The sequence below is a fragment of the Macaca mulatta genome, chromosome 8 (genome assembly GCF_049350105.2).
Source record: "Macaca mulatta isolate MMU2019108-1 chromosome 8, T2T-MMU8v2.0, whole genome shotgun sequence".
NCBI lineage: Eukaryota > Metazoa > Chordata > Mammalia > Primates > Cercopithecidae > Macaca > Macaca mulatta.
Window position 1 is genome coordinate 9,525,421 of NC_133413.1, and position 26,010 is coordinate 9,551,430.

A 26,010-nucleotide genomic window follows, 5' to 3' on the forward strand; every position below is an offset into this window, starting at 1 on the left:
TCCTGACCTCGTGATCTGCCTGCCTCGGCCTCCCAAAGTGCTAGGATTACAGGCATGAGCCACCGCACCCAGCCTCTTGGAACCATTTTTTAAAAAACCTTATTAATTGGGACACAATGACAACACTGCTTTCCATTTGAGACTCAAGACATCAATGTTTGTTTGTTTGTTTGTTTATTTATTTATTTATTTATTTATTTATTGTTTTTGAGACAGAGTCTCGCACTATTGCCCAGGTTGGAGTGCAATGGCGTGATCTTGGCTCACTGCAACCTCTGCCTCCTGGGTTCAAACAATTCCCCTGCCTCGGCCTCCCAAGGAGCTGGGATTACAGGCGCCCGCCACCACGCCCAGCTAATTTTTTGTATTTTTAGTAGAGATGGGGTTCCACCATGTTGGCCATGACTGGTCTCAAACTCCTGACCTCAGGTGATCCACCCGCCTCAGCCTTCCAAAGTGCTGGGATTACAGGTGTGAGCCACCGCACTCGGCCAAGACATCAATCTTGAGTCTTCAGAAAGAGCAGTTTCAAATCTTGGGGCCCTGAGCTGTCATCTGTACCAATGAGAGTGTGTGAGGCCCAGAGAGAGAGATGAGTCATTTTCCTACAATTTGTGATTCCATAGCTGCTGGTCCAGTCTTGGACACCTGAAGCTGCCCAGGCCAAACCATTTTGCAGATGAGGATGCTGAGGTCAGAGCAGTCGGGTGAATGGCCCAACAGCACGCAGCCAGCCCATGACCAAACTTGAGCCGGAAGGCAGGTCTCAGAATTCTCCGTTGTGGGCACTTCCAGTCCCCTCCTTTTTTTTGAGGAGGCAGAAGCGCAGGTGTCTATTGATACAGGGTCCTTCCAGGTGTGTGTGTGTGGCAGTGGCCCCTTCTGGAGGCCCCAGGACCCAGAGGAACCCACAAGCCATTGAAAACCATCAGAAAGCATCTAAGTAACCACCCATTTATTATCTGTCACAAGGCCACAAAGGAAACTAAATGGAATGTCTTTGCCTTCGGCGGGAACACAGCTTGGTGTACTGACTCTCTGGTACTTGTTAGCAGAGATGAACAGTTAGGGTTTTTGTTTGTTTGTTTGTTTGTTTATTTTGAGATGGAGTTTCTTTCTGTCAGCCAGGCTGGAATGCAGTGGTGGGATCTCGGCTCACTGCAACCTCCATCTCCCAAGTTCAAAGGATTCTCCTGCCTCAGCCTCCCAAGTAGCTGGGATTACAGGCGCCTGCCACCATCCCCAGCTAATTTTTGTATTTTTGGTAGAGATGAGGTCTCATCACACTGGCCAGGCTGGTCTCAAACTCCTGATCTCAAATGATCCCCCTGCCTCGGCCTCCTAAAGTGCTGGGATTACAGGCGTGAGCCACTGCGCCTGGCTTGTTCATTTTTAAATTGAGGTATAATTTTCATGCAGTTGTTTTTGATCTATGAAAAATGAGGAAAACCCCAAATGATCAGTTAAAACTACTTCAAAACATGAGACCTGTGCAGGGTGTGGTGGCTCACACCTCTAATCCCAGCACTTTGGGAGGCCGAGGTGGGCAGACCACTTAAGGCCAGGAATTTGAGGCCAGCCTGGGCAACATAGTGAAACCCTGTCTCTACTAAAAATACAAAAACATTAGCCAAATGTGGTGGTGGCACACATCTGTAGTCCCAGCTGCTCAGGAGGCTGAGGTGGGAGGATCACTTGAGCCTGGGAGGTGGAGGCTGCACTGAGCTGTGATTGCACCACTGCACTCCAGCCTGGAGGACAGAGCAAGACTCTCAAAAATAAAAACAAAACCAAAAATGGGGCCCATGGCAGGGGTGAGAGTGGGTAAAGGGGACTCTGCTGGTGGGAAGATTGGAAGCCACTCTGAGGAACCCCAAGGAAAGGTATACAATGGATGACTGTGGAGGATATCCCAGAGGATTCCAGCCCAGAGTCTTCAGCAGGGCCCGGGCCCCTCAGAGGCTATAGCGGAAAAGCATGTTAGGGGCACTCTGGACCCATTGATTTGCTCAGCAGAGCCCTGGCCTCGTTAGGGTTCCGTGGTTTCAGTGTTTACTGACCACATCTATCCTCCATCCCGGCTTAACCATTTTAGATCATCAAGAACCCTAGAAGTAATGGATATTTTCCATTTTTATTAAGTTCTCAAGGAAAAGGACAGAGGAGGAACAATAAATCTCAGTTTTTATTATTATTATTTATTTTTTGAGATGGAGTTTCAGTCTTATTGCCCAGGCTGGAGTGCAATGGCACAATCTCGGGTCACTGCAACCTCCGCCTCCTGGGTTCAGGAAATTCTTTGGCCTCAGCCCTCCAAGTAGCTGGGATTACAGGCGCCCACCACTGCGCCCGGCTAATTTTTTGTTTTCTTAGTAGAGATGGGCTTTCGCCATGTTAGCCAGGCAGGTACCAAACTCCTGACCTCAGGTGATCCACCTGCCTCCGCCTCCAAAAGTGCTGGGATTACAGGAGTGAGCCACCACGCCCAGCCATTTTTTTTTTTTTTTTTTTAACCTCTCTAATTACGACTCACTTTCAGCAAATTCATCTTGAAGAGGGAGCACAAGAGACTATGGTATCTTTCTTGTACAAACATTATGCTAATATTGTTCACTAGTATTGTCCATAGTATTGAGCTGCTTCTGAATTAACTCCATGTCAGTCATTCACTGATTAGGAAGCTGTGACTGGTTCAGTTGACTTGAAAAGTGATTAGAACTGGTGCATCCTGTTGCAAACTGCTTATAGATCCAGTGGGGTGTGTGTGTGTGTGTATGTGTGTCTGTGTGTGTTTCTGTGTCAGAGGGAGGGAGAGGGAAAGAAGTTTATCAGGCAGAGAACAGCAGCCACAGCTATAGGATGGAAGACAGTCATCCCAGAGGGAATGGAGTGAGTGTGAGTGTATGAGAAGTGCCTCATTTATCACTCATCTTGGGACGGGAGAAGCCCCCTTTTTGTGTTCATCTGAAAACCCCCGAGCTGGAGCTTGCGGTCATGAGCACCAGTGTCTCACAGGCTTTTTTGGTTCTTGTATTCTGGTTAACTTGGAGCACATCTGTGCCATCAGTGCTTTCTGCAAAACTAACCCCCGCCACCCCCGGGTTTTAGCCAGAGGAGTGAGCTGGCAGTGCATAGACCAGAAAAAAGAATGGACTTTGAAAAATGAGGTCTGTTTTACTATCATCTTCACTTTGATGATTTTATTCTTGTTCTCAGCCTTTTTGCAAATGCCACTGCCACTGCTATCTGGAGGAGCAATATGAAAGTCACACTGGAGTCAGAGCTTATAGAGCAGCACCATGTCCCTGGAGGATAAGGGAAAGGGCCTCAGTCACTGAAATGAGAGCAACAGTGTAAAGTGGCAGACAGACCACAGAAGGAGGTTCCTGGAGATGCCGCTTCTCAAGCTAAGCCTCGCAGGGATGATGCATACTTGTGTTGTTACAGGGAGATGGAACATTTGTGCTCCAGCTTCAAGCAAGCAAGGCAAGGATGCAGTCTGAAGAATAGGTGCCAATGTCACAAAATGATAAAACAATTAAACCAAAACCAGAACACCCAGTCCTACTCCGAAAGAAAGAGCTTTCCGAATGGCTGTGTCCCATGCACTCAGTCCACGAGTGAGAGCTGGGGGCTCTGCAGTGGGTGGCTTGTCCTAATACTCCCCACCCCTGGCTCCATTTGGTACATATTCAGAGACTGTAAACTTATTATTTTGAGACGAAGTTTCGCTCTTGTTGCCCAGGCTGGAGTGCAATGGTGAGATCTCAGTTCACTGCACCCTCTGCCTCCTGGGTTCAAGCGATTCTCCTCCCTCAGCTTCCTGAGTAGCTGGATTACAGGCATGCACCACCATGCCTGGCTAATTTTGTATTTTTAGTAGAGACGGGGTTTCTCCATGTTGGTCAGGCTGGTCTCAAACCCCCAACCTCAGGTGATCCACCCACCCCAGCCTCCTAAAGTGCTGGGATTACAGGCATGAGCCACTGCACCCGGCCTAAACTTATTTTCATTACTGTTAAGCCAAACACAATCACAGCATAATCACAGCTAAAATTAACTTTGTTACTGCTCACCTATCTTAGAGGCATTTAAAAGTCTAATTTTAAAGATAAATGCGCTCCTTAATTGTTAAAAGACTTGATGTGGGTTTCAAAAGGTTTTGTTTGTTGTTTGAGACAGAGTCTTGCTCTGTTACCCAAGCTTAAGTGTAAGTGGCATGAGCTCAGCTCACTGCAGTCTTGACCTCCTGGGCTCAAGTGATCTTCCCACAACCTTCTGAGTAGCTGGGATCACAGGGGCATGCCACCATACCTGGCTAATTTTCTAATTTTTTGTAGAGATGGGGTCCCCCTACATTGCCCAGGTTTGTCTCAACTTCTCAGGCTCAAGCAATCCTCCTGCCTTGGCCTCCCAAAATGCTGGGATTACAGGGGTGAGCCACCGCGCCCGGCCCCACTCCACATACTTTTAAGATGAAGTGGTTAAGCACCCCTGTGGCCTAAGGAGGTGAAGACAAATGGATAAAGGAGAGGAAGTGCCGCCTTCTCTCTCATTCTTGTGAGGCATCATTTGCCCCTTAGCCTGTTCGGATCAAACCATAAAATGGCAAGAGCTCCTTGTCCTAGAGGGACCCAGTTTTAAGTCGGAAGTGGCTAGAGAGAACATTTTCTTCCAGGTAGGCGGAGTCTCATGCTCCAGACCCTGTTGTCTGGAGGGCTCTAAAAATGCCCTCAGATGGTTGGGAGTGGTGACCCATGCCTCTAATCCCAGGATTTTGGGAGGCCGAGGCGGGAGAATTGCTTGAGCCCAGGAGTTTAAGACCAGCCTCGGCAACAAAGCAAGATCCCATCTCTACAAAATAAAAATTAGCTGGGCATGGTGGTGTGCATCTGTGGTCCCAGCTACTGAAGAGACAGGCAGGTGGATCGTTCGAGCCAAGTAGGTCCATGATGGCACACAGCACTCCAGCCTGAGCAACAGAGCAAGGCCCTGTCTCAATAAATCAATAAATACATTGAGCGACTTTTGTTGGACCACAAGGAACTTTGTTTATGGATAGGTACAACTGTCTCCTAGGAAATTAAAGCCCAGCGGTGACACCCATCTAATGTCTGACATTAGCAGGGCTGGGATGAGTGTTCTTTTCAGGATCCACTGCTACCAAAAGAGGGAGCCTTAGCCAATGGCCAAAAAGAAAGGAAGCAGCCGTGAGTGGGTCAGTGGATCCATGGCCTCAAGATTCCCTGGAGAGAACAGCAGTGCTGAACCTCCCAGTGAAGACCACTGAGGGAAGAGGAGGGAAAGAGGAATACAGATAAATTTATTAGTTAAATACTGATTTTACAGCCATTTCACCTTAAGACAATGTTAACAGGTTTGTGGGTTAGGGAGGGTATACGAGGGGGCCTTTGGAAGAAAACAGTGTAAATGATGATTAAAACAGAATCTTGGTTCGAAGGTATTCTCTGCTATAGCCAGTAGGATTTTGGAGTGAGGGGGCTGGGCGTGTGGGGAGGCGTAGTAATGCCACAGTCAGCTACAGCTCTGCTGAGAAAGAGGAAGGAGTCTCCATGAGCTCCAGCGTCAGGGGCGGAAACTGAGCAATGTGCAGAGGAGAAGGCAGCGGATCCTGGAGCAGCTCAGAGTCGGAGGCTCCCTCCAGGCCCCCTGCCATGTCTTAGCAGTCATTTTCTTTCCGTGACTTGTGTCGTGTTGTGTTTGTTTGCTTTGAATTCGCGTTGCAGAATCTCTGGCTTTTCGCCTCCTGGACAAAAGACTTCTGCCGAGGCGGGGCTGCAGGTCCGGAGGGACTCCGGCTGCCATCGGACCAAGGGCCAGGAGGAGCAGACAGCAGGTGGGTCAGCCTTTGGGACACTCCTGCCCCCCCCAAGCAGGACTCTGTCCACTTACACTCTCCCCGGAAGGATCTCGAGGCCTGGCTGAGTGTTTGCCAGACCGGCTTGAGCAGCAGAACGTTTTGTTCTTACTCAGAACCCCTCTGTGTGTGACAGGGTGAATGAAGGGCCTGCAGGGAACTCGAGGGGGGCCGTTTGGCTAAGCTCCCCAGCTCTGGTTTTGCCAGGGGAGGGACATGTACAAGCTGCAGGCAGAGCTGAATCACTCAGAGCAGGAAGAGGGACTTTTATTTTGAGAGACGTTGGAAGTGAAGGAGCAAAGGCCCGCAGCAGGGGAAGGTGCCTGGGGGAGAAGTTGCCAGCTGCAGTGGATGAGGCTGCGCTCTGTGGCGGGTGCAGTGCTCCTCTAGCTCCCCAGGGAAGTGTTCGGTCACTTCTGTCACATCCCACAGTTGTGGAGTCAGATTTGGTATTGGGGATGCAGGGCGGTGCCGTTTCTCAAGCGGATGGATGGGGCAGGGGCCTCTCCCCAGGGGACCGTCCATCCAGGAACATGGCAAACAGATGCCGTCATTCGGGCTGGAGCAGGGGTCCCAGGGCCCAGCCCTCCGCTGGTTCTCAGATCCCCGGTGCTGGAAACACAATGCGAAACCCACCGTCTAGGCCACAGCGGTGAACACAGGGGACAAGGACATCTTGGGAAGGAACTCTCCAACTCACAGGGAGAGGCAGCGTGCTCGTGCTGCAGGCTGGGCTCCCTCCAGTCCCACCACCGTATACAGGCATCCGAGAAAATCCAACACCCGCTCCCCCTGACCAGATCGTCAACTTCAAGTTTCTTCCCAGTTGTTGTTCTGGAGTCATTCCCAGGCAGAGGAGGCCGGCCCCTGGGAGCCCAGGGCCTCCTTCTTCCCAGTCCTCCACGTCCCAGGTCTGTGCAGGAATTTGAGGAGGGAAGAGGGAAGATTACGCAGTGATTATGTCCCCGTGACTGTCAGCCAAGACCAGGCTGTTCCAAGAGTCCTGCTTGGAGCTGGTCTGTGGAGACTGGCTGACGGGAGACACATAGCCTTGTGGGGAGAGCTTCAGGGCCGAGAGGACCGGGTGGAGGGAGGGCCCGTGGCCAGACATCGCGCTGACCGAGAACGTCTGAAAAGCAGAAAGCACACGATGAGGCCCATGGAGACACTCCTGAGGTAGGGGAGGGTGCCCTACTATGCAGATGTCGCCAGGATGGCTCCCGCCCTCAGGAAGGGACCAAGGAGCACGTCTCTCTGTTTCTCCTGATCCCGGTGATCTGGGCACAAAGGGTCTGGGTGATGCATCTGCTGCTTCTGAGCACAGTATACAACCAGGGCGAGAACCCGGTGGGCCTGTGGATACTGTGGTTGCCCAGAAGGCTCTGATGGTTACAGGAGACACTTTCTATCATCCTATCACTACCACATCCACTTTCCAACAGAGAAGCCATCCACCCGGCCCAGAAGGGGCTCCTGCTGCCCCTGGTTCTGTGGGATCAGGTTCTCCCAGGCAATAAGAAGCTCATTAAGACACAGCCTCTCTCAGTTAAGAGCAGAGGCAAGATTAACAGCAGGGGCTGGTCAGAGGAGACTGTGGTCAAGCTTGGTGCGTCCTGGTCCCAAGAGAGGGAACTGCAGAGGGGACGAGGCAGGGAAGCTGAGATGCCATCATCCTCCACAAGAGGGAACTTGGGTTGCCCCGGGTGTCCCCTGACACACGTGCAGAGCTGGGCCTCATGAAAGTGGCATCCTGCCTGTGACCTCCCACCAGCCTGCCCCCCCTGCCCTCTGCAGGATGCAGGCCTTTCCCCATGCCAGCTTCCTCCTCCTTCCCCACCCTCTCCTGTTGAAGTCTCACCTCCCTGCGCATAGGAGGCATTGCCTAGAGAAGCCCTGCTCTGCCTCCCACAGCGGGAGCACGCCTCCCCTCGCCCCAGCAGGCAGTCTCATTCAGGCTGTCCTTGTGTGTTGTTTTCCTCCCCTGCAACCCATGCTGTATGCCAGCCCCGGACTCCCCTCTCTTTGTTTCCAAAGATAGTGGCATAGAGGAGCTGTTAAAAAATTGTGAGTCATAATCGTGTCCCCACCACCATAGCTTGACAAGATGTCCTGAAATACAGCCGGATGCAGATGCCCCTAGCCTCGAGGGGCCCTGAGGGCACCACGCAGCTCAAAGGCTGGAGCTTCCTAGCCCACAGGGTAGCTCACTGCTTGCACCTGTGAGGCCTGGCTGCAAGTCCCACCCAAGACTAGGCTGGCCCCTGGGACTCTGCAATCGGCCTCCCCACAAACAGCCCTGGCGCCGCACCCGTGACGTGTACCTGGGACACGGAGCTGCTGTGCCCGTAGTGAGATGACAGGCCGGGCTCTGTCTTGATGGGGCGCATCTCCTCGTTGCTGCTGGTGGTGGCGCTGCTGGAGTTGCTGGAAGCACCGCTGGCGGGAGGAAGGCTCTCACTGCCTGCAGGACCTGGAATGAAGCAGAGTCGGCACACCCAAATCAGCGGCAGGGACAAATGAACAGCCGGCAGCCTGTGAGACAGCGGGGATGGGTCTGAGCTAATGGCTTTCTCTACATTTGTCAGGGAGAGCAGCAGGGGTCCTTACAGTGGACAGTTACAGTTCTCACAGGGATGGCTTCTTCCCCCTAGCTCATCGCAAACCCTTGAGGCCACATGGGTTTCAGGATTCAAAACTTTTAAAAACAATTCTTCCTCATTCAACTTGAAGATTCAAATTTTTAAAAGTCCAAATACTGTGTATTATAGAATACCTCCCGCAGGGCCTGAGATAATACCCTATAATTAAATACATTAATATCCCCACAGCAAAACATGTGAATATCATACTGAATGGGGTAAACAGAGACCATCAACAGCCTTGTGTCTGTTCAAAATAGGTTTTGCTGCCAAATCTAGCTTCCCGGATTTGGAATTTTGGACCGGGGATGGTGCACTGGAGCCGAATGTCTTCTCTACCTGTGATTGCTACGTGAGAGGAAATAAGGTTACCCAGGGCACGTAGGGTACTTGGCAGCAGTAGGGAAGCAGGAGGAGAGGTGGAAGACCACAGGTGTGAGACACTGAAAATTCCGGTAGGAAATATGCCTGCCAGAAGGGGCAAGCCGTGGTTGAATCTAGAAAAGTAGAACTTTGATCATGCCCTTGGTAGTGGAAAGGGCCAATTTATCTGACTCTGTCATGCCTTAGGTTAGAAGATACATTTTCCATCAGATCAGCCAATTGATTTTCTCTGTGACTGCAGCACTGACCAGTCCAATCTTTAACTGGGTAGCCGTACTGAGTGGGGAATGTTTTGGTAGGGAACATAAATGTATTAAAGAACAGCCCTTGTTCTTTCATAAATTTATATATAATTTAATAAATACAAATAAATATAATTTAAATTTAATAAATATTTGATAAATTTATTTACTAAAAATAAATTTAAAAAGAACAGCCTCTGTTCTTTTTTTTTTTTTAGAGATGGGGTCTTGCTCTGCTCTCCAGGTTGGAGTACAGTGGCACAATCACAGGTCACTGCAGCCTCCAACTTTTGAGCAGCCCTTATTCTTAATCCAGAAATTAAGAAGGCAGAGTGGTATATTGAAGAGAACATTGACCCGGAAGCATAAAAGCTTGGGTTTTAATTCTCTACCCATTAACAGCTGTATGACCCTCGTTAAATCATCGTCCTCTATGAGCCTCAGTTTGCTTGTTACTCAAATGGCGTCATAAACTGGTTCTCATGGAGTCTTACTTTCATGGAGATAATGTTTCTGAAGGGGCTTTCTAAAGCACAAAGCACTGCATGATGTTAATTATCCACTGGCTTAGAGATCAATCTGTTAGGAACATGATTAATTGGACCCTGTCCTCCTGGATCCCCGTTAGCCCAGAGAAAATTGAAAGGAACTGAGCTTTTGGGTGGCTGCAGCGCCGAAGACGAAGGGACCGAGTAAAGTTCCTCTTTCCTGTAGGCCCTCGACTGGTCCAGCCTGCCCACTGGGATCTTGGCAGTTGGCAATGATCAGACCCCAGCCTGAGTTGAGCCTGCTTCAAAAGCTCCCAATACGTTCCATGGCAATTGTTACTTTTTTGTTGGGCTCTTCATCCTGTCCTGAAAGGCCAGGGATGTACAATGCCGTCACCACACCCTGGCAGCCTGGGCTGGCCTGCCTAACCCAGAAGATATGATTCTTGTGCACTCTGAGGGCTTCTGACGTATTCACATAATCACTCACAGATATTTTCCTCACCTGCTGGTGTCTTAGATTTATTCAGGTTCTTGGGCTTCCGTTTTCTGGTTTGAATCCCCTCTTTCCGCATTGCAAGAGGCCTGGGGACCTGGAGGGTCACAAGTCAATATATATGGTTTTCCATTTCTACATAATCTGCTACAGCACTGAAAGACACACAGCTGCTGCGAGAAGGCAACACCTAAGCAATCTCTCCACAAAGGCTGGGGCTCAGACGGTGTGCACAGGCCCCTGGAATTCAGCAAGAAAGAAACCAATTCTGTTTTTAAAAAACTTATCAGGCCGGGCGTGGTGGCTCAAGCCTGTAATCCCAGCACTTTGGGAGGCCGAGACGGGCGGATCACGAGGTCAGGAGATCGAGACCATCCTGGCTAACCCGGTGAAACCTCGTCTCTACTAAAAAAATACAAAAAACTAGCCGGGCGAGTTGGCGGGCGCCTGTAGTCCCAGCTACTCAGGAGGCTGAGGCAGGAGAATGGCGTGAACCCGGGAGGCGGAGCTTGCAGTGAGCTGAGATCCGGCCACTGCACTCCAGCCTGGGCCACAGAGCGAGACTCCGTCTCAAAAAAAAGCAAAAACAAAAACAAAAAAAAAACTTATCGAGCACCTATGTGATGTGATGGGGACTTTACTAGAGCCTGGAGAATAGGGAACTAAAGACACACAGTTCCTACCCTCAGAAATTCATAGACAAGCAGAAATAACCGGACTCTGGTAGGTGATATAAAAAGACAGAGAAACACGAAACTGTCCTGGGGTGAGGAGTGGGAAGGAGGGGCACATGAGGATATCAAGGAAGGCTTCAGGGTGGAGGTGACACCTGAGTTTGTAAAAGGTTTTGAGTAGACAGAGGCAGGCGTTTCAGGCAGCAGAGAGAATGTTCAAAAGCCTTTATCATCCACACAAGGACCCTGAAAACAAAAAGTGGGTGCTAGGCCAGGCGCAGTGGCTCATGCCTGTAATCCCAGCACTTTGGGTGGCCGAAGTGGGAGGATTACTTGAGTCCAGGAGTTCAAGACCATCCTTGGCAACATAGTGAGACCCTATCTCTATAAAAAAGTTTTAAAATTAGCTGGGCATGGTGGTACATGCCTGTAGTTGCAGCTACTTAGAAGGTTGAGATGGGAGGATCACTTGAACCCAGGAAGTCGAGGCTGCAGCAAGCCGGGATTGTGCCACTGCACTCCAGCCTGGGCAGAGCAAGGCTCTGTCTCAAAAAGGGGCGAGAGTGCGGGGGTGCTATCAATAATTGTGCTGGGAAAATCGGCCTCAACAGTCACAGCCCCAGCGAGCTGAGATGTAACATTACTCTACTTATAGCAGCTCTGTACTGCATTGGGTCTGGCTGGAGTCACTGGTGCGTCTATGAACGGTGGGGAGCAGTAAGAGACTATTCTAGAGACTGCCCTGTGACCAGCTTCTGAGATAAAATGTCCCTGGACAATACTTTGACCACAGTTCTGTTGGGAGGCAGGCCCCAGAGCCATTCACAGATGCCTAAGCCAGTCCTGGGGAGCAGGACCGCAGGGTGCCTTCCCCACATCTGGTTTCTCTTAGGCTGAGCCGAGTCTTTTAGCCCCTGTTCTATGCTATGCTTGTCTACCATGTGGGATCGCTAAAGGCCACACCTGCAAATACAGACAGAAAAGCAATTACTGCTTCAGAGACATGAACATGGAATGGTTAAGCGAGAAATGCACCAGCATATGTGAACTTGAATTGCCTCCTATTTAACTGTGGGTAGATGGGGCAGCATTTGCACACCCCTACCCCACCATCTGCCTATCTGTCTGTGACTCTATACCCAGACCCCTATTTTCCATCTTGTGGGAGGGTGTCCTCCCCCACCCCATCCCCCTAGCTATGCCTCAAATGTTCAAGCCCATTCTAGCCTCAGAAGAATCTTCCCCTCATGTTAATCTCCATTCACTTAGGTATGCTTTTTTTTTTCAGTTGCAGTAAAATAAAATACATGTAACTTAAGATTTACCATCTTAACCATTTTTAAGTATATCGTTCTGTAGTGTTAAGCTCATTCACACTGTTCTGCAGCCCTCACCACCATCCCCAGAACTCTTCTCATCTTGCAAAACTCAAACTCTATACCCATTAAACATCACTCCTCATTCCCCCTTTCCTCAGCCCCTGACAGTCTCCATTCTACTTTCTGCCTCCATGGATTTGACACATGGTGTCAGGGGCCAGAATTCCCTTCGTTTTTAAGGCTGAATAATATCCTACGTGTATATATATCACACTTTGTTTATCTGTTCATTTCCCCATGGACACTCGGGTTGTTTCCATCTTTCTGCATTTGTGAATCATGCTGCTGTAAACGGGAGTGTACAAATAGCTCTGAGACCCTGCCTTTAATTCTTTTGGGTATATATCCAGAAATAGTATGCTGGATCATGTGGTAATTTTATTTTTTTTATTTTCTGAGAATATAATCTTTTGAATACCTACATAATATTTCCCAATAAGTTTCTTGTACCATTCCCATATTGAAGAATAATAGTTTAACCATTTTCCTTCCAAAGGTTTTTTCCCCTCCATTTTTGCTATTACAGTGATTAACAAACACCCTTATATATATTCTTTGCAGAAAGAAATGTTTTCTTATGAATTTTCATAACTTTAGCTATTTGTTTGTTCATTATAACAAGAAATCATGAAAAGATACACAAGATTAAGTTAATAACAGCCCTCTCACTCCACTACCATAAATCCTATCCCAATGAGGCCACTGGATTTAACAGCCTGTTATATATTCTTACATTTAAAAAAAATTCTCAAACACATGTACACATATATATCTATTGACGTGGTTTGGCTGTGTCCCCACCAAAATCTCATCTTGAATTGTAGCTCCCATAATTCCCACGTGTTGTGGGAGGGACCTGAGGGGAGATAATTGAGTCACAGGGTGGTTTCTCCCGTACTGTTCTAACTGTAGTGAGGAAGTCTCATGAGAGCTAATGGTTTTATAAGGGGAAACTCCTTTTGCTTGGCTCTCATTCTCTCTTGCCTGCTGCCATGTAACATGTGCCTTTCACCTTCCACCATGATTTTGAGGTCTCCCCAGCAATGTGGAACTGTGAGTCCACTAAACCACTTTTTTATTTTGAGTATGTCTTTATCAGCAGTGTGAAAACAGACTAATACACCTATACATGTATATTTGTGTGTATGTATTCACCCATCCACTGGTCCGTCCACTCATCCCATATGTATGTGTGTTTACTGCACCTTCAACACTCGTAGTATGCGGTCATGCTACATATATTTCTTTGCAATGTACTTTTTCATTTTCTAGATCAAGATACATGGCTCTAGATTATTATTTTTAAATTTCTCCTCAATATTCCACATTTTGGGATATACCAGAATTTTTTCAACCATTCCTTTATGGGATTTTAAGGTGGTTTCTAGTTTTTGCCACCACAAACAATGCAGCAATAAATAGTTCAAAGGTCATCATGTACTGGTTATTTTTTATAGGCTAGTTTTCCAACAGTAGACCTGCCAGATATAAAGGTGTTTATGGTTTTAACCCTTAAAAATACCACTAAGTTAATAGATGCAGTTATCAAATACAAATCAATAATACATGAGAGTATCTAATTCCCCAAATCCACAGCAGCACACATTTTAATTTTTGCCAAATATGTGGGCAAAATAGGGACTTTCGTGGTCATTTTCGGGTACATTTCCCTGATTTTCAGTGAGATTCAGCATGTCTGCACATGTTTCATGGCTATCTGGACAGCTTCTGTGAGATGTCAGTTCGTATCTTTTGCCCATTTGGGGGAAGTGGGGGGAAAAATCAATTGTTCTTTTCTTATTAGGCTATAAGGTCTATCTGTTTCTGGTTTGGTTTTAATTTAACTTGTATTTGAACAATTAAGACTTGCAAATGTACCGTCTAAGGTACCAAGGGGGTACACAGCAAAAAGAGTGTCCTTCCAATCCCTTCTCCCCAGGACCCCAGTTTTTCTCCTGGAGGCACCTCATGTACATATATATGCATACATGTGACCATGTGACCAATCTCTACATATCCTACCAGAGGTGTTCTGTGTACATGGAAGCAACCATGTATAAATTATGTTCTTCCTCACATTTATAAAAATAGTGCCGTAGTAAGTAGTGTTCTGCACCTTGCCTTTTTGTTAACACTGTATAATGGAGAATGTTCCAATAAAAATGTAAAGAGCTTTGTAGAAGCTCCTTGTAATTCTGGAAATACTAACCCTTTTTCTGGTACTGTGTGTATTGGTCTTTACTTTCCCTAGGTATCATTTCCAGGCACTAATAGTAAATATTTACAAAATCAAATCTATCTAACTATTTTTATATGGCTAAAAAGTTTTAAAATCTTGTTTAAGAAGTTCTCCCATCCTCAAAGTTATATAAATACTTCCCCTTATATTTTCTTCCAGTGTTTTTATCGTCTGATTTTTTTTTGTAGTATTTTATTGTCTAATATTTTTATTTTTTGGAGACAGGGTCTCACTTTGTAACTCAGGCTGGAGTGCAGTGGCACAATCAGAGCTCACTGCAGCCTCAAACTCCTAAGCTCAAGCCATCCTCCTACCTCAGCCTCCTAAGTAGCTGGGACTAGAGGCATGCACCACCATGCCCAGCTAGTTTTTTTTTTTCTTTTTTTTTTTCAGTAGAGACAAAGTTTCCAGGTTGGTCTTGAACTCCTGAGCTCATGCAATCCTCCTGCCTCGGCCTCCCAAAGTGCTGGGATTACAGGCATGGGTCATGATGCCTGGCCTTACTTTTAGTTTATTTCAAAGATATTTTACATCTAATATCTTTAATTCACCTAAGTTTATTTTTGTTTAAGTAGGAGGTGGAGGTCATGCTTTCCTTTTGTTTTCCAAATGAACAGCCAATTTTGTCAATGCAACTATCCTTAAGCTTCTTATCCACTGAATCGAAATGTCACCTTTGTTGCATATCAAGCTGCTATACATAAATATGGCCTGCTCATCTATAAAATGGAAAATTCACTTATGCAATGTAAAGGATGGAAGAGGCCAGCAAAGTTGTTGAAAGTCCCTTCCAAATCTAAGTATCTTTGTTAAGAAGGGAAAATGAATGCTAGTCCAAAGGAAGAAGACAAGGGAGGACTGAGAGATGGGCATCAGAAGGCAAGGATGCCGCGTGGGCGTGGGACCCACGTACCCCATGGAGCTTCATGTAGAGGCCACAGGCATTGCACACGGGCTCGCCCTCCGCATTGCGGCGCCACAGCGTGGTGGTGGTGGTCTGGCAGTTGGCACAGGAGAGGCCCACTCGGCGGGAGGCAGACTGCAAGATAGGAAACAGACCCTTCATGTCCAAGTAAAAGGGGGGCACTGCCTTCCACCTCGCGCGCGGCTGCGGATTGGGCCTCCCTAATGGGAGGCAGGGCTGGGCCCTAATGACCCTGCATGAGATCTCTGACCTGTGACAGCACCTAACTCTCCTGTCACCTGAGCCACTGCGAGGAGTAAATCAGAACAAGGTTTCTGCTGCACGAGGAGAGCGAACGTGGGCACTGGAGACCTGGTTTCCAGTCCTAACCATCATTCACCATCAGGCAAATAACCAGCGAGCGCCGGACACTGCCGGAAGGAAAGCTTCTCCTGAAAGAAGCTGCAGGTGCCATGCACAGACGGAGAGTGAGGAATCATGGTGTCCAAATAGTATCAAAGTCTGAATGGCCCTGAGACCTCAAGAAAGGGAGGCACCAGGGTTTATCCCCTCTGTTCTTCCCTCCTTAATATAGTGCAATCTGGTTGGTGTTGATCAGAATCAAATTATATTAAAAAGGAGCATGAAGCCAGGAGTCAAGCCCCAGGCCCAAACTCTTCCTCAGCCATGGGGCCCAACACAAGCTGCTTGCACTTCTGGGCTTTGGGATTTATCAGCTGATCAACTGAGGTCAGGATAGAGACCAGCCTCTGAGGTGACCTTCCTTGCAGGGTTGGTGTGGATGGAGGAGACACTCCAGTCAACACCAGAGTGGGAACCAGGAAACCTGGATTCTGGTTCCAGAGTTCCAGATGGGAGACTCAGTACCTCAGTGACTGTGGGCAAGGCCACTAGCTTCTCTGAGCCTCACTTTCCGTTTCTGTGTGTTGAAGAGGTTGAACTGGACAGCCTGGATCATTCTGGTGGCTCCAGCTGACTCTCAAGTTGTGAGAATTATGGTGGAGCTCTCACCCATCTAATCCCCTGATCCACACCCTCAAGTTCCAAAATTCAAAACCAGAGGATGTCCCACCAAGGCGAGAGCCCTGCAGCCAGGTGCCGAGAGGAGGCCGCGAGGCAGGTGCTTACCAGCCGGCGCTGGGGCTTGATGAGCGGCCGGTTGATGCCGTTCATCTTGTGGTAGAGGCCGCAGGCGTTGCACAGATAGTGACCCGTCCCATCTCGCCTCCAGAGTGGGGTGGACATAGCCCCACAGTTGACACACTCTCTGCCTTCTGAGAAGTCGTCAAACATATCTACTGAGTTGGGGAGAACAGACAAGAAAAGACAGAGGATGAATTCTTTGTTTATGCCCATCTCTTACCTCTGAGAATCTAGAGCGCACAGAAACAATGCCCTTTCCTTGGAAGGCGAAGACCACCTTGGGCTGCTCTTGCTCTTCCTCACTCCGACTTCAGCCCCTGCCCCCTAATCCCAGACACTGCGAGCTCCCCTGAGCATGAGAAGAGGAAAGGTTGTAGTGATCACCCGCGTCCTGGGCTGGGAGGCGGGACACCTGGATTTCAGTCCAGATGTCACATTCAGAGAGCCTCCAGCCCTAGGCCTCTCACCTCCCACTGAGGTCCATGCAAACCTTCTTGCGCTCTCTTTTTCCTTTTCAAAGTTAGTAAGATTACTTTTCCCTCTGCATAAAGATATAAATATTTACCTTATGAAAATCAGTGCCAAAATATATAAGGAAAATTCAGATTGTCACTAATGTTTTCAGCATTTGGTTCTATTGTATCCTTTGTAAGACTGTATTTTTTTTTTAAATCAGAGACAGGGTCACTCTGTCACCCAGGCTGGAGTACAGTGGTGCAATCATAACTCAGTCCAGCCTTGAACCCCTGGGCTCAAGTGATCCTCCAGCCTCAGCCTCCCAAAGTGCTGAGACTACCTGCCTGAGCCACTGTGCCCAGCCCTTTGTGAGACTTTTCTTTTTTTGAGATGGAGTTTCACTCTTGTTGTCCAGGCTGGAGTGCAATGGCGCAATCTCGGCTCACTGTAACCTCTGCCTCCCGGGTTCACGCGATTCTCCTGCCTCAGCCTCCCAAGTAGCTAGGATTACAGGCATGCACCACCACACACAGCTAATTTTGTGCTTTTAGTAGAGATGGGGTTTCACCATGTTGGTCAGGCTGGTCTCGAACTCCTGACCTCATGTGGTCCGCACGCCTTGGTCTCCCAAAGTACTGAGTACACCACACCCAACCTTGTGAAACTTTCATATGTTGATATGTATTTTTGCCAAGCTATATAATTCTGAGTCTGTGTGGGTCTTTTGCTTAATATCAAAACATTTTCCCAATGAGAAATTCTTTATAAACTCATTTTATAAAATTCTTTTTAAACTCATATCATTATTCCATCATATAAACGTGCCATCATTTAACTAGTATCATTCAACTATTAATTTTCATCCAGTTTTGGATTCTTATTTCGTAAACACTGCTTGTTTTGTGCATGAATCTGTGCATTTCTAGTTATTCCTTAGGATACTCTCCGAGAAGTAAAATTTCTGAGTCAAAGGCACTAGATTTCTTTTAAGTTTTTGGAATTTTCTAACTGTCCAGCAAAAAAAATGCTTCATTCATTCATTTTTTCTGTTTTAATATACCTGTATGGGCTGCTGTATCATAGTTTGACATTTTTCTTGCTTATTGGTATATAAAATAAAGGTGCATATTATAAGCCATGGCACCTTAGAGCTGCTCACATGAGCGGAGCGTCTCCCCGACTACCACAAGGCTGTTGGGTCTGTCGCTCCCTTCACTCGCTCACTCCTCCCCGCCATCACCTTTATCGTCCATGTCTACAGAACATTAAACTGACAGGTTCCACTTGTGTCCATTCTCCTCATCCTGATGAGACAGGCTGGGCCAGTTTTCTTACTCCCTGTAGTCTATATAAAGCCTGGCTCACAATCTCCGGAAGTCTCTCTGACTTCATGTTATCCTAATTTGCTGTCCCTAAACACATCTACCTTGGTCTCCAGATTCTTCCTATGCCGCTGCCAGAGGCAAGGGCAGATTCTTCTCTAGTGAAGAGGGGAGCTTTTATTGAGTTGGGAGGACAGGCGGTGAAGAGCTCTCTTTCCAACAGGACCTAGCCCGGGAGGGGGTCAAGGTTGTACATTTTGCTAGTTCTGTGGCCCAGCTACTTGCTCTAAGGGAATGTGAGCCAGAGAAAAGCATGGTGGGGGGCCCTTCCCCCAACTCTGGGTACACAAACAGTCATTTGCACCTGCAAACAGGTAGCTGTGTGTCCACACCGAGTAAACAGTGTGCAGGTGTGAGGGGCTATTTGCTCAGGCCAGGGAGCGGAGCACAGGCGTCACAGCAGAGGCTATTTTTACACCTGGGTCACACTGACAGCCTCTACCAAGGTCGCCTGCCCTCAGAGCCATACATGAGATGCGGCCACTCCCGCCTATGACTTGCTCCCAGCTGGACCACCACAATTAACACTACTGTTGCCACCTCTACAGTCGGTGCTTATGGCCTGTCAGCCTCACTTCTTTCATCCAGGTCTGCTCGTGAGGGGATTCGAGAGGCCAGGTATTTACAGAAGGACATTAGACCAAGCCAACTCCACAGCAGGAGGTGGACACAGGCAATGTCGTCATTTTGTTGGGTGTCCACAATAAACACTAGGTGGCACTACCATCTCAAAATTGAACCAAGACACGCAGTGTGGCCTGAATGACACTTGGACATAGAGGCCTTGTAAGATCACCTTTCCAGTCCAAACCTAGCACAACTCTCTCATTCTGGTTTCCTTTTTCATTTTAGTTTTCTCTTTAGAGACAGGACTCACTCTGTCACCCAAGCTGGAGTGCAGTGGTGCAATAGTAGCTCACTGCAGCCACCAACTCCTGGCCTCAAGAGGTCCTCCTGCCTCAGCCTATTTTTCTTTTTCTATCTTTTTTTTTTTTTTTTTTTTGAGACAGGGTCTCACTCTGTTACCCAGGCTGGAGTGCAGTGGGCCCTGCAACCTCAAGCTTCCTTAGTACCTGGGATTATAGGCACACGCTACCATCCCCAGCTAATTTTTGTAGAGACAAGGTTTCACCATGTTGCCCAGGCTGGTCTCAAATTCCTAGGCTCAAGTGCTCCTCCTGCCTTGGCCTCCCCAAATGCTGGGATTACAGGCATGAGCCACTGCACCCAGCCCTATTTTTCTTTATTATGAAAAAATGTAAACATTCAGAAGTAGACAGAATATGAAAGAGAACTCTGACTTAACCATCATCCAGTTGCCAATCATTTGTGGTCAATCTTGTTTTATCTATACCTCCATTCACTTTCCCCCATATTGTGCTACTGAAGAAAATCCCAGACTTCTATTACTTTATTCACAAATATCTCAGTATGTTGCTCTAACAGATAAAGAATCACACTCTTAAAAATAAGCAGACTGGCTTCTCTCCTACATTCTGGTTCATTTAAGTCAAAAACATCTCATAATGTGTTCCTCTTGTTCGGAGGGGAGATTCTCTTTTCTTCTCACAATTATTGTTTTATATGCAGGAATATCGGAGTGTTTTTTTTCTTCTTCCCACACTACACTGATGTAAAGAAAAAGTTTTTTTGAGACAGGGTCTCACTCGGTCCCCCAGGCTGGAGTACAGTGCTGCGATCTTGGCTTACTGCAGCCTCAACCTCCTGGGCTCAAGCACTCCTCCCACCTCAGCCTCCCAAGTATCTGGGACTACAGGTGCATGCCACCATGCCTTGCTAATTTTTTTTTTTTTTTTTTTTTTTTTTTGTATTTTTGGTAGAGACAAGCTCTCACTATGTTGTACAGACTGGTCTTGAACTCCTAAGCTCAAGCGATTCTCCCACCTCAGCCTCCCAAAGTGCTGGGATTATGGGCGTGAGCCACCGTGCCCACCCCAGAATCTTATTAAAGGACCCAGGAATTCCTGGAGTGTCCTCTCAGCTGCTGACTCACCTTTGGCTGCCTTGAGAACCCAACACATAGGTCTGCCTCGGAAGCTCCTGCAGGCTCACCTCAAAGTTGGGTTATGCATTCAAGCAACTATTTTACTGTCCAGGTAAAGTCACTGGAGGTTGCCAAATACGTATTCGTCACCAACAAATATTTACTGAGCATCTGCTATTTAATCACTCTGATAGATGTCACAGGAGCTAGGAGGGAACCCAGGTCTCGGAATGCTAATGGTGGACAACTTGATGGACAACTTGGATTTGAATATCAATAATGAGTAATAATATTACTCAGTTCGTTTTTAGAACATACCCTCAGCAGAGTGGGGGACTCATGGCAGACCCAATTGTCTAGGGCAGAAAGTGTGGAATCCCCACCAGCATAAAAGTCCCATTGTGATAGAAGGGTCAGGGGTCACCAAAACAGCCAAAGTAAAGGCTATGCTTCCTAAAGACACCCAATAGACAACCTGCAACACCTCCAAATCTGCAGAAGTTTCCATATTTCTGACCACAAAATCTTGCCATCCAACCCGGTCAATGAAATGTTACACACATTTTTAAACAATTACTTTAAAAACAAGGTAATCATAGAGGAAAATGTTGACCCTATAATGTTAAATGACAAACACAGCACTAAGTCCCAAACTAGCACTCACATCTGGTATGAACCTCGGTAAGCACCACTTCTCATTCCTTCTTAGGAGAGGTACTGAGAGGCAAGAATGATTCTGAAGCCAGGGGGCACAGCTGGGGCCTCGGATGCAGCCCCTCCCACCCAGTGCTGGCATCCCGGGAACTGCTCCAGCCACTTGGAAGGCATCACCCACGTTTGGAGGAAAGACTTGTAATAATAGTTGTAAAGCACTTTGCAAATGAGAGGAAAAACTTACAACAATGGCTGTAAAGTGCTTTGCAAACATCAAATGAGATAACAATGATGGATTATTGTTAGGAGGCTGAAGTTGGAGGGGTCAGGAGGGAAGGGGAGCGACCAGGACAAACCTTGGCGCTGGTTATTGGAGGAGGGGAGGACAGATAAAAGAGCTAGGAGATTGGGGAATCTGACCTTTCTTAAACCACTGGGGCTATGCTCAGAATTGTCTGTCTCTCTCAGCCGTCAGGTTTGAGACTGCAACCCGGGAACCAACCGACGGCAAGGCTGACCGTGTACACTTACTCGGTCTCCAAGTTGTTGCTCGTGGAAGTGTGAATTAATGATTAGTTTAGCAATGAAAAGCACAAAATAAACTATGTCCTAACTCCAAGGATGGGGATCTCACTCCTCACTTCCATCCATACCCTGCTAAAACAGTTTTTTTAAAGAGGAAACAAAGTCTGATAGTCTGATTTCTCAGACATCCAGTGCAATATGGATGTTCCTATGAATTAAGGCGAACTACTCCCACCCTAGTGCCTGAAAGAAGAATGTAGGCCAGGAGGTTGAAACATCCCACCCCGACTTCCCTACAAAGAACTGACGCCACCAGAGGCAAAGACTGCGACCTCTCCTCTCCTCTGACCTGCTCCATCCATCTTGGGGAACCCACCCACCCCACCAAGGGGAAGCCAATCAGGGCCGGGAGAGGGAAGGCATGGGAGGAAGAAAGGGAGAGGAATCAGAGGCCAGGGTCACGGTTCCGCTCTCCACTCCCTCCCCTGGGCGCTGCTGGCTGCTGGGGAGACAGCTCAGGCCACTGCTGCCGCCCCAACGGCGCCACAGAGCCTGGTCTGCTCGCCTGCAGATGCGCCCCTTAGACCTCCACCTGCTGGGGAGAGCTGGTGTTGAGCCCCAGCTCGCGCTGGAAAGAGCCTCACCCTCACGCCTGGAGGCAGAGGTGATGGGTCTCAGCCCCTTCACTGCAATGTCTGAAGCTCAAACATTTGCCATGTGTCTGTATAGGCGCCCCTGTACGAGTGCTGGACATAACGAACGTGGTGGAAAAACCCACGCTAACTCCTTGCCCTAAGTTGTTTTGGTCTAGCTGGGGATGCACAACTCAAAACTAATCGCTACCTTTGAGGTGACAAACTGCAGTGGGCCTGGGCCTCACACCGGTGCCCAGTCCACCACCTCCAGCTTCAGATCTTCAGCATAATGGACGTTCAGGGAGAGACACATCAACAGTGGAAAGGGCCCGTGCCCGGGGCAGCTGGGCAGTGCTACACAAGAAGGGCCGGGGGGCCAGGGAGACGCAACCCAGAAGACTTGTTGGAAAAGACCAGACCCCAGCCCAGACTGGGCAGGAGGGGAGGGACCTGCCCAGAGACCGTTCCCTGGGAACTAAAAGGGCTTCAGAGCAGAGTCTCAGCCCCACCCAAAGGTCCCTTGCTGAACCCCAGGCCCACGTCCCATCCAGAGTTCACTAGAGATGGAGCCTGGATTTCCCGACAGGCCCGGATCTGTCCCTGCGGCTGGCGCCTGGGTGTGGGGCACGAGGCCCAAACAAAGCCTGAGGTTTTCCTGGCAGCTCTCGAGCCCTGGGTCTTCTGGGCTTCGTCACGCTCGGCAGATGCCTGTGACAGGAGGCTGTCACGGGGAGGCCCGCACAGCTCCAGCGGGCTCCGGCAAGGGGATAAAATCACCTATTTTGGAAGCTCCCGCAGCTGCTGAACAGAGGAGGTTACCAGTTACCGCCCACCTTGCAGAGTCACCCCACGGAGTCCAAGGCCTCTGCTCCTGACCCTTATAAAGGACAAGACCCCGGGACGCCGGCTGGATGGAGTGACGGAATGTGACTCAGTTTTGTTTTGTTTTTCTTCCTGAATCACAAACAGACAAGGACACTGTGAAAGAAAAAAAACAAAATCAAACAAAACAAAAAAAAACAAAAACAAGAACGGAGGGAGGGGGGAATGTACAGAGAGACAGAGGAGGAAGAGGTTGAAGATCAAATGATAGAGGAAAATACACCTGCTCATATGCAAAGAGGTTTTACAGATGACAAAGAGAAAGATGAGCTTGAAGGCTGTAACGTGCAACCACACCTGTCACTGGAGGAACTGTGGAAAGACTCCAGCTCCGAAGCCCTGGGCCCCAGCGGCTCCTCCCTAGAGGTCTAAGAACTCCCAGCACCTCCGCACCTGCCTGGTCTGTGCTCATAGTCGGGTCAGCGTGGGAGGCTGGTCCAGGAGAGGAATGGCAATAGAGGAATGTTCATGTGCTTTAGAAAACAGATTCTGCCCAGGGCCACAGAGCTAATCAACAGCAGAGATGGGATCAAACCCAGGCTGGCCAGTCAGTCTCTTAACCGCAGGCCAGCATCCCACCAGCTCTGCCCACAGATGTCTTGGCCATCCCTGACCCTTTCCCCAGCGGCAGTAGCTGGCAGCAGAGAGAAAATCAGTCTCAATTTGACCTGTGAGCAGCAAGGGCTGTAGGAGTCCAGAGCCTAAGCATGCTCTGTTTTCCCAGCGTGTCTGATCCCAGAAACTTCCCAGCATCTCTGTTTCAATGCTGCTCAGCTCACCCACTTGGGAAATGCTTCCTGGCCTTCATCATTGTCAAGATTAGATTTTGAGACCTTCGAGAACCCCTACACGTGGGTCTATAATTATGGCATAAAGATTTCCCCATAAAATGCAGGATCAGTTGTTGGCTCCAGGAGAAATGTAGGATGCTTCTGAATTCAAATTTGAGCCTCTGCAATGACAATGCCTTAGAGCTAAGTCCGTGAACTTGTGGACTGTTGCATTACTCTCACAGGACCTTTTTTTTTTTTTGGGCAATGGGGTCTTGCTCTGTCACCCAGGCTGGAGTCCAGTAGCTCAGTCACAGCTAATTGTAGCCTCGACTTCCTGGCCTCAAGCAATCCTCCTGCCTGAACCTCCTGAGTAGCTGGGACTCCAGGTACACACCACCACGCTCAGCTAGTTTTTGTAGCATTTTGTAGACATGGGGTCTCACTATGTTGCCCAGGCTGATCTTGAACTCCTGAGTTCAAGCAATCCTCCCACCTCAGCCTCCCAAAGTATTGGTATTACAGGCATGAGCCACCACTTCTGGCCACAAGCACTTTCTTGAAACAAATGAAACAAAAGTATCGTGGTGAATATGACTTCATTTGCTGCATCTCGACACTAAACATGCAGACTCCCAGAAAATGGTCACCATGGCCCCTTCCCACCAGAGAACCGCAGGCTGGGACACTATTTTTAAAACAAAGGGCCAGGTATGGTGGCTCATGCCTGTAATCCCAGCACTTTGGGAGGCTGAAGCCGGTGGAACACTTGAGGTCAAGAGTTCAAGGCCAGCCTGGCCAACATGGGGAAAGCCTGTCTCTACCAAAAATATAAAAAATAGGTGGGCATGTTGGTGCACCCCCGTAATTCCAGCTACTCGGGAGGCTGAGGCAAGGGAATTGCTCGAACCCAGGAGGCAGAGGTTGCAGTGAGCCGTGATCATGCCACTGTACTACAGTCTGGGAGACACAGTGAGACCCTGTCTCCAAAAAAATGGAAAAGGAACAAAGAAGGGACCTGAAAGACTGCAGTGAGCTCTACATTTCTATTTGAAAACTCTCCCCAGTGCCGGCATTTTGCCCCTATACCAATACATTTTTTACAAAGACTGTCTTGCCAGCTGTCACCTTCAGGTGAAAGAGCTGTGGAGTTTTCCTGGGGGCCTCCGTGTGGGAAGCTACGATCAGTCCCAGAGTGGAGGGGCCTGGGCCTCCCAGCTGCTGTGTCTGCAGAGACCCTGCCCGGCAGTCCCCACCCCGAAACCTGGGACAATGTTCTCCTCTTTGTGCTGTCCCCCTCCCCGGGTTAATCTGGGAGCCCTGTGACTCACCATACAAAATGGGACACTTCTGAGGGGAGGGGGCACATTACTAATTATTCTTAAAGCACAGTCTTAACACCAGGGTGTGTGGCAACCCTCTGCAGACCTCACTGTCAGACCTGCATCCCTGACATGCTAATCCCTCCTCTCTGTGTCTCCCTAGTGTCCCAGCTGACAGGTAATACGGCTTACTTGCCCCCTCCCAGACAAGCCAGGAAAGAGGCCAGGACACCGCATTGGGCGCTGGGTCCTGCAGCTCCTGGGACTTCCGGCTTCAAGCTCAGATACAGCCAGGGTAGCCCTGGCTGGGGATCAGCACTTGAAAATATTTACTCCTTCCTGGCCTCTGGGGACTGCATGCAAAGGGCGCCCCCGCCGCCGCTTCCCTGTTCAGTGCCTTGTTGAGTTGGCTCGCTCTGCACATCCCCAGTCCTTCTGTGGGAGAGGCTGTGAGGTCCAGGAGCAAGGGGCAGTTGGCACAGTGGTACAGTCTTAAAACCTGCAAGCTGGGTCTGGGCTATTCCGTGAACATTCAGAAGAGGACACCAAGGTGCAGAGCAGGCCGGTCAAGTGCCTCATCTGAGCTCCCAGTCCTAGCCTTCCACAGTACCACACTGCTCTCCGCTGGACCCCGCCACCTGTAGCACCCTGCACACAGCAGAAGCTCCAGACACAACAGAAACTCCGCACACACGACAGAAGCTCCGCGCGCGACAGAAGCTGCGCGCACGACGGAAGCTCTGCACACAGAGCCATCGAACCATCGAGTTTCAACAAACCCAGTGCCTAGAGAGTCCCGTGAGGCGGCGGAAATGACGATGCGACAGGGCTGGGCTTCCGGCCGGCTGGGCTGCCTGGCCACTGAGATGCCATGTTCCTGGACACGCACCAT

The 26,010-nt window shown here is 48.8% G+C and overlaps 1 protein-coding gene and 1 long non-coding RNA gene across 14 annotated transcripts in view; both read right to left on the reverse strand.

Annotated features, from left to right (window-relative positions):
- Positions 1–2,844: 2,844 nt before the first annotated feature.
- On the reverse strand, positions 2,845–4,039 carry LINC02905 (long intergenic non-protein coding RNA 2905). The gene has a single exon (XR_013397044.1). It is a non-coding gene; the product is annotated as a long intergenic non-protein coding RNA 2905 (long non-coding RNA).
- A 1,263-nt stretch (positions 4,040–5,302) lies between these two features.
- Positions 5,303–26,010, reverse strand: part of GATA4 (GATA binding protein 4) — an 85,028-nt gene continuing 64,320 nt past the window's right edge. For 6 of the 13 annotated variants that reach the window (XM_077942963.1, XM_077942969.1, XM_077942964.1 and 3 more), the window contains 5 exons: positions 16,473–16,639; positions 15,333–15,458; positions 10,137–10,224; positions 8,200–8,348; positions 5,303–7,007 (listed from right to left, as the gene is read on the reverse strand). In XM_077942963.1, coding sequence (XP_077799089.1) covers positions 6,825–7,007; positions 8,200–8,348; positions 10,137–10,224; positions 15,333–15,458; positions 16,473–16,639 — 713 coding nt within the window. In that variant the 3' untranslated portion in view covers positions 5,303–6,824. Of the gene's footprint in view, positions 7,008–8,199; positions 8,349–10,136; positions 10,225–15,332; positions 15,459–16,472; positions 16,643–26,010 lie in introns of all 13 variants that reach the window. The other 7 variants (XM_015144749.3, XM_077942961.1, XM_028852327.2 and 4 more) reach the window with 2 other exon arrangements.